Source organism: Pocillopora damicornis, chromosome 3 (genome assembly GCF_964200805.1).
Source record: "Pocillopora damicornis chromosome 3, jaPocDami1.2, whole genome shotgun sequence".
Taxonomy (NCBI): Eukaryota; Metazoa; Cnidaria; class Anthozoa; order Scleractinia; family Pocilloporidae; genus Pocillopora; species Pocillopora damicornis.
Genome location: NC_142672.1, coordinates 18,691,201 through 18,703,700, shown reverse-complemented (window position 1 = coordinate 18,703,700; position 12,500 = coordinate 18,691,201). Strand labels below are relative to the sequence as shown.

Here is a 12,500-nt window from a genome sequence, read left to right as displayed (position 1 = left end):
TTTTATTAATTTTTATTAGTTCAAAGTTACATACATTTTTCATAAACAAACATAATTCACATAAACAGACAGACACAGTACATCATATATCTACATACACAATCCACAGTTCCTCTTAGCTCTCCTCAGCTTCTAAATATAATACTAGTACAATGCAGCAACAAACATGAGATTCTATATCATCTAGTAATTTTTGTACTTGTCCCATTTCATATTATGAGCTTTTAGGTTATTTGATTTTGGGATCATTGTCTCGAGTTGGTGGATCGTTTTAATTTTGAGGTTTAATACTTTAATTGAAGGAAGAGATTTGTTCTGTCGGCAAGAATATAAATACTGTTTGGCAATTATTAAAATATGATTGATTAATAATTCGTCTTGGCACCTTAAAATACCAAACATTATATCTTTTTCAGAGAGGTGTTTTATCTTTACACCTTGATTATCGAACCACTTAATTACCTCAGCCCAGAAATCCTTAGTATAACGACAAGAAATAAAGTGCTCCAAGGATTCGTTCATTTCACCACAAAAGGAACACACCGGGGATGGAATAATACCAATTTTGTTTAAAAAAGAATTTGTGACAAGACACCTGTTAAGTAGTTTATACTGGAATTCACGCGATTTTGTGTCCAAGGAAGTACGAAATGGCAAGCTGTAAATCTCTTTCCATTCTAAAACATCATTAACAAAATGAGTATTAAAATTCAGTTGGGCAGTCGGTGGAATGATGATTCTATTTCGAAGTTCTTTATATATAATCTTTGAAATGATTGTTTCAATTAAAACGTTTTTGTCATTAAAACTTAATTTAATTTCGTTATACAAATTGAAAGGTTCGTCAGCTGTAGAAGCAAGCGTGTTTAATGATTCACGCCATTCAACTGGTAAGGCGTCTATTACAGAAATAAGTCTAAATATATCTAACGGCGAGGTGTTTAATTCTCTCAACTTGTAATTACTTTTAACGATAAATTCGTTATTGTCCAAGATTAGATCCCCTATTGGAAGAAATCCTTTTTCTGTGAGATTTTTAAAATACACAGATTTGCCACTGATACAAATAAATTTATTATTTGATCCTGTATACTTGTGTGAGTTGCTGCAGAACATTTTGCGAAACTTTTAAAGCATTCTTCATAAAATGCTGGAAGCTATATGGGCAATTTCTTCAAATCAAAATCGCAACATAAAATAAGTTTACCCCCCACAGGTTCAAGATAATGCAGTACAATTTTTTTCCAATTGCTCGGTTGATCGCTTGCCAACTTTTTGCAACAGAGGATTCTCTGAGTCTCTATTATAGAATCTAAATGTGGGGCTTTAAGTCCCCCCTCTTCAATGTCACCAATAAGAGCAGAGCGTTTGATTTTGTCCTTCCCCTTCCAGATAAAATCGAAGATAATTTTGTTCACATCTTTCACAAATTCCCTATTTACTAATATCAAACTCGCGTGATACAGGAAAATAGGAATGATAAACGTTTTGATTTGAATTCTTCCGATAATCGTCAAATCCCTCCACCTCCAAATTTGTAGTTTTTGTTGAGTGGAACTAATTAATTCATCAACATTTAATTTTTGTTTCAATCGAAAATCATAGGTGAAGTGCACTCCCAGAATTTTAACAGCTTTTTTAATTTTTAAGTTGCATGAAACGACATTGTCTTGTTGCAGAGTAGAAGAATTACCCAATATCATTATTTCTGATTTATCGTGGTTAATCTTCAGGCCTGAACAAGTCCCGTAATCTTCTATAGGTTTAAGAAAGTTCAGAAGCGAAAGATTATCTTTCAAAAAACCAGTTAAATCATCTGCGAAAAGGCTTAATCTGATCTCTTCATTATCTACCTTAATACCATTAATATCTTCAAGTCTTCTCTGAATGAAAGGATTTTCTTGCCTCCACGTAAAACGTTTACATTCCAGATTTCGAATTTGTCAAATGTCTACTAAATTTTGACCGGAAACAACAAGTACAGCTTTGAGTGGTTTTTTGTTTTTGTTTTTTTTTTTTGATCAAGTTCAAGTTTATTAAGTTTGCAGGAAAATCTTTGTACAATAATCACCTCCTGCAAATAGCGAGCTAATCTAGGCAGGCGGTGTTAAGGACATACAACATGAATTACAAAAACACGAATTATGCAATTACTCGATTTTGCATACATTATTTGACAAAAGAGGGAAAAGGTGATAAAAAGTAAATTAATATATTATGTTTGAATTATAATTAAGATGCCTTTTTTATTTCAGAGTGCTAGTGTCAGCATAACTATCCAAACTTCCTAGCGTTGCAAATAGTAATGCTTGAATTTTCTTTTTGAATATGTGCTTCGGTAGACTTCGATAGCTTTCGGGAATACTGTTCCAAATTTTAGCCCTAACGATAGAAAAAGAGTTTTTATGATGATTAAGCCTAGAATAGTTAATATAGTAGTTACCAGAAGATGCTGATTGGGTATTATACTGATGTATGTCTTGTGTAGAAATAAAAAGATTGCAGATATTTTTAGGTGCAGAGTTAGTGGTTATATCAAGCATTAAGATTGATGAAAGTTTGAAGTAGAGCATTGTTATTGGCAGGATGTTAGATTGCATGAAATATGGAATCGCATGCGTTCTGAAAGGCAGAAAGTGATGTCAACAAATGATTCCAATAAGCTACTTTCCAGGATGGTAGGTAAATCATTTATGTATAGGTTAAAGAGGGCTGGCCCCAGTATCGAGCCTTTTGGAACTTGATGAGTGATTGGGCCGAGGTTCGCGGTCTCAGAATCAATCCTGACGTACTTTTGGCACCCAGTTAGATTACTTTTAAACTATTCTAATGCAGTACGACCAATTCCAAGAGCCTGTAGTTTGGAGAGAAGTCTGTGGTGGTCAGTACTGTTAAAGGCTTTTGACAAATCCAGTAGGACCACAAGGGTCAATTTCTTTAAATCCATTGCTTCCAGTACCTTATCCGTTGTCATAATGTTTAGTGTTTTGCCCAAGTGTAATTTTTTTATTGCCACTTAGATGTTTAGTGAGGGGCCTGTTGTTATTCATGTAGGTGGCCAGCTGGTTCAGAGCTACTCGCACACTTTAGATGCTACATGCAAAAGTGAGACTGGGCAATTATTATTAGCAATCTTGTGGTCCCCTTCTTTCAATAATGGAACAACCTCAGATTTTTTCCAGGCTGATGGGAAGACTGAGGTTAATAAGGAATGGTTAACAATAACTATAAGAATTGGAAGAATACATAGAAGAGCATCCTTAAGTACAGATGTCGACACTTTATTGTGACCTGGGGCTTTGTTTGATGGTAAAGACATCACAATCTTCTGAATCTCCCTACTAGACACTGGATGGAAACAAAACTTGTCCACTTCTGAGAATTCATTATCTGGAACAATGACCAGTAGAGGGACCAGATTGTGGATGTTCAACAGGGACCTGGAAGGCTCAGAGGCCCAAGCACCCACAGAAGTGAAGAATTGATTGAACTCATCTGCAACCTCCTTCAAGTCTCTTGTGTATACTTGCTGAGTTGTTTCCCTGCGAGGAATACAACTTCTAATAACCTCCCACTTCAACCTGGTGTTCTGAGAGCGCTCTAGTTCTTCCTGTATGTATCCTTTTTCCACCTCGCTTAACTTAGTCTTCACTTCTTCACGTAAATCATGGTATAACTCCCAATCCAAAGGCATACCCGTGCAACAGGCATTTCTTAATAAGCCTTCTCTGCCACGCTTAAGCTCTTTTATTTCTGTGTTGACAAAAGGGCAGCAACAGGGTCTGATCCTCATTGTTTTAATAGGGGCATGACTTTCAAGCACATTGAGAAAATTTGTGTTGAAGTGATCCAGCATTTCCCTCACATTGTCAACAAAGGCAGTCTCATCCCATGACACTTGTTTGAGATCCTCGACAAATTTATCACAATCGTAATTCTTGTAGGATCTTATACTCACAGAGCCAGATGGAGACTTAGGCTACTTGAGTTTCAAAGAAGTATACACTAGAAAGTGATCACTGACGTGAGATACGACCACTCCACTTTCTTCTACTATATTGTTGCTGGAGGTCATAATCACATCAATAAGATTTGACGAATTTTCAGTCACCCGTGTTGGCTCTTTAATTAATCGATTTAAATTAACGCTGTTGCACAAATCAAGGAGGGCATTAGCTTGAGGAGAATGTGGTTTCAACATGTCGCAGTTTAAGTCACCAGCAACAAGTATATCTTTCCCAAAGGTAAGCGCTTGAGTATATTTGTCCATAAAATTGTTGACAAAACAAGGTAAAGGACAATAATCAGTTCTATACGCCACACAAAGTAACGTAGACCTCGGTTTCTTCAGTTGAATCTGCATCCATAACTGATGAAATCCTGACTCCGAAATCTCAGACGTCCTTTTACCGATTAACTTCGAGCGATGAGCGAGTATATAAGCACACTTTGCCTCCAGTCTTTCCTAGTTGGTCCAATCTAGTTAATTTATATCCGTCTATTTCAACTTTGGCATTTGTGACAGTTGAGTTGAGCCAGGACTCTGAAACAGCCAAGACATCATAATCCTTCTCCCGCATTAACTCCTGCACTTGCAGCAAATGACTTCTTGTTTTCAATTTTAAGTCTAGACTTTGGGAGATTAGAAGTTTTGCACTGATGTTCTGTTGTTGTCGTGGTCATGGCTCTAGAGGTATCAATGTGAATATTTAATAAGTTCGAACGATTCGATCCTTTTTGACTTGAGTTTGATGCTCCATCACTTCTAGCAATAAAATTCACTGTAGCAATGGACCTTCAGTTTCTGAGATGGTTTCTGCCTCGCTGTCCTCTTGTGCTAGCTAGAAAATTATGAAATGCAAGCTTCTCCCAAACTTTGGTCGATACTGGTCGAACAACTGCGTTGAGAGCTTCTTAAGGGTCTTGTACCAGTTATGCAGTGAAATGAGACTGTTCCTGGAGTAAACTAGCATATTTAAGACTTAGAACAATTTGACTTCTAACTGAAAGAAAAAGAAATACTAAGAAACACTAAGAAACACTAGGAACGCTAAAAGTTACTTAGCCTAAAATCATGCAGCCACATGCTGGCGCAGTGGAAACCTATATTTGTTGAGTAGACATATGGTATTTCTCCTTTTATTAGCTGTGATAGATGTCTTATTTTGGAGATCTTGTGCTAGCCTTTCATGGGGCAGAGTTTTCATTGCAAGTCTCTATGGTCGACGTTCACTCATTTAGGAGTGGTGAGTAGAAAGTAGTTTGCAGCTTGGTCAGCGAGGAGTCATATTAAAAGTACTTCATAATTGCTTTTGTCAGTTAGGCACTTGCTTCTTATTTCTTCTGTTACTGCCATGTTAATTCTTGGACATGTCTTTTAGTAATTGTTCCATGTTTCCGCTATCAAGGGCTTCTTATAATTCAAAATGACCAAAGTTATAGTAGAAACTTTGAGATAGCCGTGTTGAAGGGTGCTGTTGGACATTACAATGTAATACACAGGTTACCCAAAGGTTACCACTGCGCCAGCATGTGGCTGCATGATTTCAGGAGGCGAGCGTGGCCTAGTGGCTGAGGCTGTTTGATGTTTGCTCTTGAGATGTTGGAGAATAGCAACTGCCAGTAAATCAGATCCCTCTTTAATTCTTTCCTCTGAGGATTTGGATGTTCTAAATGCCCTAAACAAAATAGTTGGAATTAATTATTATCTAACATACTTGTAAAGTGGCCAGTTATTTATGCAAAAAAGTTACACAATAATCAATTAAAAACAGAAATAAGATTGCTTCTTGTCTCTCGAACTGTTTCGTGTTAGACCAGACTCTGGTGTTAGAACAAGCAGTAGTATAATAAAACAATTAAGTTTTATGTTAATTAATTTTGACTGGCCAAATGCTACCTTATCGCAGTTTCGTTAAGGTTTCCTCCACTTCCCAAGTGTCCTCAAGGGAAGTGTACCCTTTCCAACAAATTAGGTACTCATTAAAAAAAAAAATTACAAATAAGACTTGTTTGTGTGTGTGGTTAAAAATTATGTACAAGTTTTTGTTGAATATCAATTTTTGAGTGACGTCATTTGCTTCGAGCTGACGTCCTATTTATCTTTCCTTTTTTTCGCCTGCAGCCTAAAACTCCTTCCACTTGATAGTAAGGGCCAGGTCCTTTTTTTCTCTTCCATCGACTTTCCATAAAATCTGCTGAACTGAGAGCATTTAGGCTCCAATAGAAGCCTTCAGAATGCTTTTGTCTGTCCCCATCTTGAATACCGAAATTTACGCGCCTGCCACACAAACCGCTGACTGTATGGAATTTCTGGCTATGAGTGAAACTCATTATGTTTCTACAGTAGAAAAGAGAAACTGTCAGGTACCGAACGACAAAACGTGTGATCAAAGTATAGTTGGAAAAAAAAAGAATAATTGATAAACATGAAAAGCGCAGAGCTGATCAAGGTTACATGAAAGAATACATAAAAAAAGAGCTAATGCAGATTTTAGAAAAAGAGAGAATCAAAATTCTGTGCAAAGGTACAACAATATTAAAACAATTAGGGAGAAAAAGAACAAACCCAGAACACGTAAGAGAGAATGGCAAAAGGTCAAAAAGGAAATGGAAAGCAGAGAACCCAGATCACATAAAGGAAATTGCAAAAAAGTCATCAGGAAGATAAAAAGTTAAGAATCAAGAACAGGTCAGAGAAAACGTAAAGAAAAGAATCCAGAACATAGAAAAGAAATTGATAAACAGAGTTGTAGGAAACGGAAAGCAAATAACCCAGAGCACAGTAAGCAAATAAACAGAAATGCTAAAGTCAGGAGAACTACTAAATTCAAACTATTAAATTATTTAAATATGGCTATACCAGGCGATGAAAATCAATTTGAAAATGCACAAAAGTCATCACATGTATCAACTAATAATGATCAGTTGTTACAAACAGGGAAGAATAATAAATTTGTTTCACAAAAACATTAAATGTGACCCAGAATACATATGTACCTGTTGTGACCAGTTGTGGTACAAGTCTTCAGTAGTGAAATGTAATGCTAACAGGTGCAAGGCATGTTCACAAGATCTTGTTGAGTCTTGTGTTACTGGGGTTAGAAGCGTAGAAAATACTGAATGGATTTGCAGAGCTTGCGACTCAAATCTTAGGAAAGACAAGCTTCCCAGCCTCTCTAAGGCCAATAAAATGAGTTTCCCTCAAAAACCTGACTTTTTAAGTTTAACACCATGAGAAGAACGGCTTATATCACCTCATATTCCATTTATGCAAATTCGTGAGCTACCAAGAGGTGGCCAGTTGTCAATTCATGGAAACATTGTTAATGTACCAAGTGATGTAAATTCAACTGTTCACTGTCTGCCAAGGCCCGTCAATGAATCACAAACCATTTCAAAAAAACTTAAAAGGCATCTGAGCTATAAGCATCATTACCAGTTTCAGAGTGTTAGACCTAAGAAAGTATTAGATGCAGCAAAATATCTTGTTGACACAAGTGGTTTATTTAAGAGAGAAGGTAAATAAGTACAAAATGCTTGGTTAGATAACATAAGTTTGCAGTCTAGTGCCCATGAAGACTGGAGTGAATTTGTTGAAAACTCTGACACACTAAGTAATAATGAATTACATACGCAAACAGATAAAGTTGTTCTGGAGGATAAAACACAAGATTATCAAAAGCATTACATTACAAAAGGACAGAGAGGTATGAGCAGGCTTCTAGAAAAGGCATCTGAAGAAGCCCAATCCAGTAATAAAGATATTACAAATAGAGTGAGGCACATTGGAAACAAATTTCTGAATGCAGTTTAAATCAGTGCCCAAGAAGCTGTTTATCTTGTTTCACAAATGTTCATGAGAAGATCTTCCCATGATTTTGAGTTTATTAGCTCATCGCCTCCAGATGACAAGACATTTTTGTTAAAGAAACTGGATAAGCCTTAGGAATTGTTAGACAGTTCACCTGACATAGAATCTGACAACATAATTAAGCATTATCAAAGGCAACCAAAACAGTTAGAAAAGTTGTGTTTAGCTAACTTTGTTGCATGTTATAACTGTGTTAAAGATGAACGTGCTGATTGGAGTGGAAGTGGGTCATCAGTCACAGGTCTTTATGACTTCTTACCAGAAACAAGCTTTGATGACAATCCTGACGATGACCCTATCAGTATTAATGTCACTGAGTGTCAATGTGAGCCACGTTAATACAAACTTAAAAAAGGGGTGAAACTAGTAAAACAAAAGAAGCCTAAAATCATACAATCTGTTAGGTACAATAAAGGTAAGGATCCAGAAAATCATTTTCGAGAACAGCCTATGCTTTAAGTGTCATTGTCTGAGAAAGTGTTCCAGGGGCCAAAACTTGTGGTCAACCGATTTGGCTGAAACTTGGCACAGAAGTTGGTTGCCATGAGATATTTCAAAAGCCAATCTGGCTCACTTCTCTGACTTTAAGTTTTAGAGTTTCAGGGGGGGTCTCATTTTTTGCCCCTTGAGTACAAAAAATCCAGCCTTTCAGGGGTCATTTTGAAAGTGCCATAAAACCCAACTGGTAAATTGTGCTGCCAAATGAATTTGACTATGAATATTTCTATAATAGAGCTTTCATTTCATGCATGTAACTTTGCCTTCAAGGTATTGGACAGAGAGGAGCCTGGGGCTAGAGTTTGGTCAATATTAATGTCAAAATTACAACCAAAATTGCCATTTTTCAAAAAATCAGTGTATCTACCTGCCTTCTTGCATAACATCCATACCTATTTCATTATTTACTTTATTGACCCAATTATCAAAATCACTTGAGAAAAATTTGGCTTATTACGGTTAGTTGAATTTTTGCCACAAACACTCCATGCCCCTCTAAGGCCCTGCAAAATGGAACTTTAAGCATAGTTAATGCCATAAACAAACCAAACTGTTGACATGAAGCCCTGATTCTGTATTTGGTAAGTGAAAATGAATTGTCAAAGCCAAACCAGTTTGATTGTTCAGAATTACCCCGACTCTTACCGTACAATTGCTCTTAAAAGGCCTTTCATTGGGCAAAAAAAGGGTGACTTTTTTCTTTGAAAACCTAGTACCACGCTTGGAAATTTTGACCTCAAATTGGGCCAAACTCTTTCGGCCGCGCAGGGTCTGGGCCCATGTACACAAACAAATCAAAATGGCGTCCCAAAGTGAGCCTGACCAAGAAGAACTTTTTAATGGGATCAAAGGAGCATTAAAGCGGCAGAAATCGAAATTCGAACGCCAGATTTCAAATGTTCACAAGTTGAAAGATCTAGATGAGACATTTAACGCACTAGAGAAACTGGCCGAAGCTGTTGTGAAAGGAAAATATGGTCCCCTTCGCTATCGACACGAGCATGAAATCAGTCATGTATATCCAATGTTGGAACGAACAATGATAAGAGCTAAGAATGGAATTAATACACGCCTTACTCCACGGATGAGTAAAATCCATCCTTGGGTGATCTGTTTCGATGTTCCGATGCCGCAGGAAGTGTTCAGTCTATTAAACAAAGGGATCGTAAATCGCACAAGTTATGGTGTAGATGTTTCGGAGAAACCCGGTTCAGTGACAATAACATTCACAAATATGAGAAGACTGTGTGCTTTGTTCAATAAATTTGAGGACTGCGAAGCATTTACAAAGGAGCTAGGAGCTGGAAAAGGGGTGGTAAAACTTATTGTTGACGACAGGAAGAATGGAATTATGAGATACAAGTTTAAAGAGGAAATTTTACAATTTAATTTCCATTACGGGTACTGGAATGCATTTGGCATCATTCAGCATTGAAACAGGAGCAGTTTGTTTTTCCAGTATTGATTGGATGCAGTGGTACATTCTTAAATTGTAATCGAGTCGAGACAACAACATATATGTAATAGATGTTATATTTATGATTTTATACACTTCTAACACAATTGTGGGTACATTAATTGTCTTATATGTTATTGTTGCAATGCCCTCAGTGGAATTAAAATATAGAAAAGGGGAACAGTCTCTGGCAGACTCCTAACAATAAAAATTATTCTCTTAAGGAAACTATTAAGCAGATTTACTAACAACACTGTACATTTAGAATATTCGTTACATTTAGAATATTTTTGACATTTATTATAGTTATAATTACATTTATATTCTTAATTAATTTAAATTTAAATCTGTATTTGTAATTGTATTGTGTTTAGCTGAAAAACCCTTTCTAGGGAGCATCAATAAAAGTATGTATGTATGTATGTGTGTCTGTCTGTCTGTCTGTCTGTATGTCTGTATGTCTGTATGTATGTCTGTCTGTCTGTATGTCTGTATGTCTGTCTGTCTGTATGTATGTATGTATGTATGTCTGTCTGTCTGTCTGTCTGTCTGTCTGTCTGTCTGTCTGTCTGTCTGTCTGTCTGTATGTATGTATGCATGCATGCATGCATGCATGCATGTATTAATTAAAATAAAATTTCTTTCCCGGTTATTAAAATAGGTTCACGCTCTCAGAATTTGTTATTATTATGAAAATAATTGAGGTAGCCGGAGAGTGTCTGACACATGATCCCAATTCTGTTATTTCTTTGGTACAATGTTTTGACTCCGATTTATAGTTAGTCGGAGACACGGTGGCCTAGTGGTTAGCGCGCTGGACTCCGGATCCAGAGGTCCGGGTTCGAGCCCTGGCCAGGTCATTGTGTTGTGTTCTTGGGCAAGACACTTTACTCCATAGTGCTTCTCTCCACCCAGGAGTATAAATGGGTACCAGCAAACTGTCAGGGAAACCTGACAATAGTTGCTTCATGCTACGGAAACTGGGATAAGCTCTGGCAGTCATGGGCCACTAGGCTTGTAAGACTAAGCCACGACCAAGTTAAGACAAGTACTTCAAACACTCTCTAGTAGGCTTTCCCTCCGCAACAGACTTCTTGATCTCATCCATGAATTTATGACCACAAAAGAAACATTTGTCGTCGTGTTCACCTTTGGAAAACCCACAGGAGCAAAAGTGTTGTGCATCTGTGGTAATGCGATTGGGGATGAGGCTGTCTCTTGATTGATGATATGTCAAGAGAGATGGCTGGCGGAGAGGGAGCCAAAGTTTACTGATGTAATCATGCCTGAATACCTGATTCCAGCGGTCTTTATAAAGGCTGTTTCTTGCATAGCTGGCAATTTGAACATGCTTGGCTTCCCTCCCTTGCATGGTGTTCACTCCTAATCCAGTTTCATATTTCTCAAATACCCACTGGGTGTGAACTGGGACCAAATGTCCAATGCTCCAAACTGTCCCTGATACAGTGCCTGTGAAGAGTGTGACTGCTGTGAAGTAATCCCGAGCTAAGACCTTGAGTTCATCAATGGCTGGCTGAGTAATGTGGTACATTGAAAAAATGGAGGCACAATCTCTGAGCTTCATTGCAATGAAAACAATGAACAAAAGTTTCATAAGCAATTTGGGATCATCTGAATCCCCCCTGATGGCATTCACAAGGTACATAAACCCATGCAAAATAAGTCTTGAGTCCTTTCCAGTCAGTCTGTAAGAAAAGTCTTTGTCCTTAGACCTATCTTCCAGCATCCACTTTCCTAGCTGCTTTTTCAAACGTCCAGCTTTTACATCACACTCTAGTGCCTTCATGTACCTTGACATTGCACATGCTGGGGATAGGTCTGATAGGCTGGAGATCTTCTGTGGGAGGTTACTTGAAGAAATTGCTAGGTTTAATAGCATTGTGTGTAAATGCTGTACCCCATTGTTTTTAAGGTGAAGGGGCTCTACAACCTCTTTATCACACAACTTTCCAATCAGTGGCTGAAATTCCTGCCTTGATTTATTACTGGCAATAAATTTGGTGATTTTTGTTCTTTTTGTTGAGGCTGCAAGGCTGGAGGGAAGCTTTGCCTTAAAACTTTCTACCTGTTTGGCAATGTTTAATCTATCTTTGTATGGCCATGGTTTCCACTTGCAATCATTCATTAGCCCAAATTTTCCATTCAGTGTAACACAGTCCTCTTTTGATACATTTGCAAAGCTGGAAAAATAAGTGGCAGCATTGTTAAGTTCCCCATTAAGGAAAGCCAGAAATTTCATGTCTGAGGGAACCAGTTCAAAAGTGAAGGTTACTTGCTTCTCTGACACTGTATATGTTTTCTTCTCAATTGCTTCAATCTTGGAGGTTAATTGCAGAGTAAATTGCTCTACACATGGGTGGTCTTCTTTGCAGTTGGCACCAAATAAAAGAAAATTGTCATTTGGGCTAGCCACTCTTGGCCCAACATTTAAGAAACTCACCAACCAGGACATTGACTCATCCCACTTCCCAAAGGGTGCTCCATCCCCCCCAATTGCCACTTTAAAGGATCCTTCTTTGTGACCAAACCAATTAAGTTTGTCATTGTCCTTTCTAAATTCATTTGTTTCAAAGTAAAATTGACTAAGCATAATTAGCATTGTCTCTAAGTCTCTGTAGACCCCATCAACTCGTTGATCCCTGGGTAAGGTAG

At 37.5% G+C, this 12,500-nt stretch overlaps 1 protein-coding gene and 1 pseudogene across 1 annotated transcript in view; both read right to left on the bottom strand.

Moving 5' to 3' along the window:
• LOC149048654 (uncharacterized) overlaps window positions 1–1,703 on the bottom strand; it is a 1,856-nt pseudogene extending 153 nt beyond the window's left edge.
• Window positions 1,704–10,469: 8,766 nt separating this feature from the next.
• The window catches only part of LOC149048653 (uncharacterized), a 3,341-nt gene continuing 1,310 nt past the window's right edge, over window positions 10,470–12,500 (bottom strand). Inside the window, exon 2 of the mRNA XM_089198750.1 lies at window positions 10,470–12,500. This exon is cut by the window's right edge and continues 836 nt beyond it. Within this exon, the coding sequence (XP_089054876.1) occupies window positions 10,867–12,500 (1,634 nt within the window). The 3' untranslated portion in view covers window positions 10,470–10,866.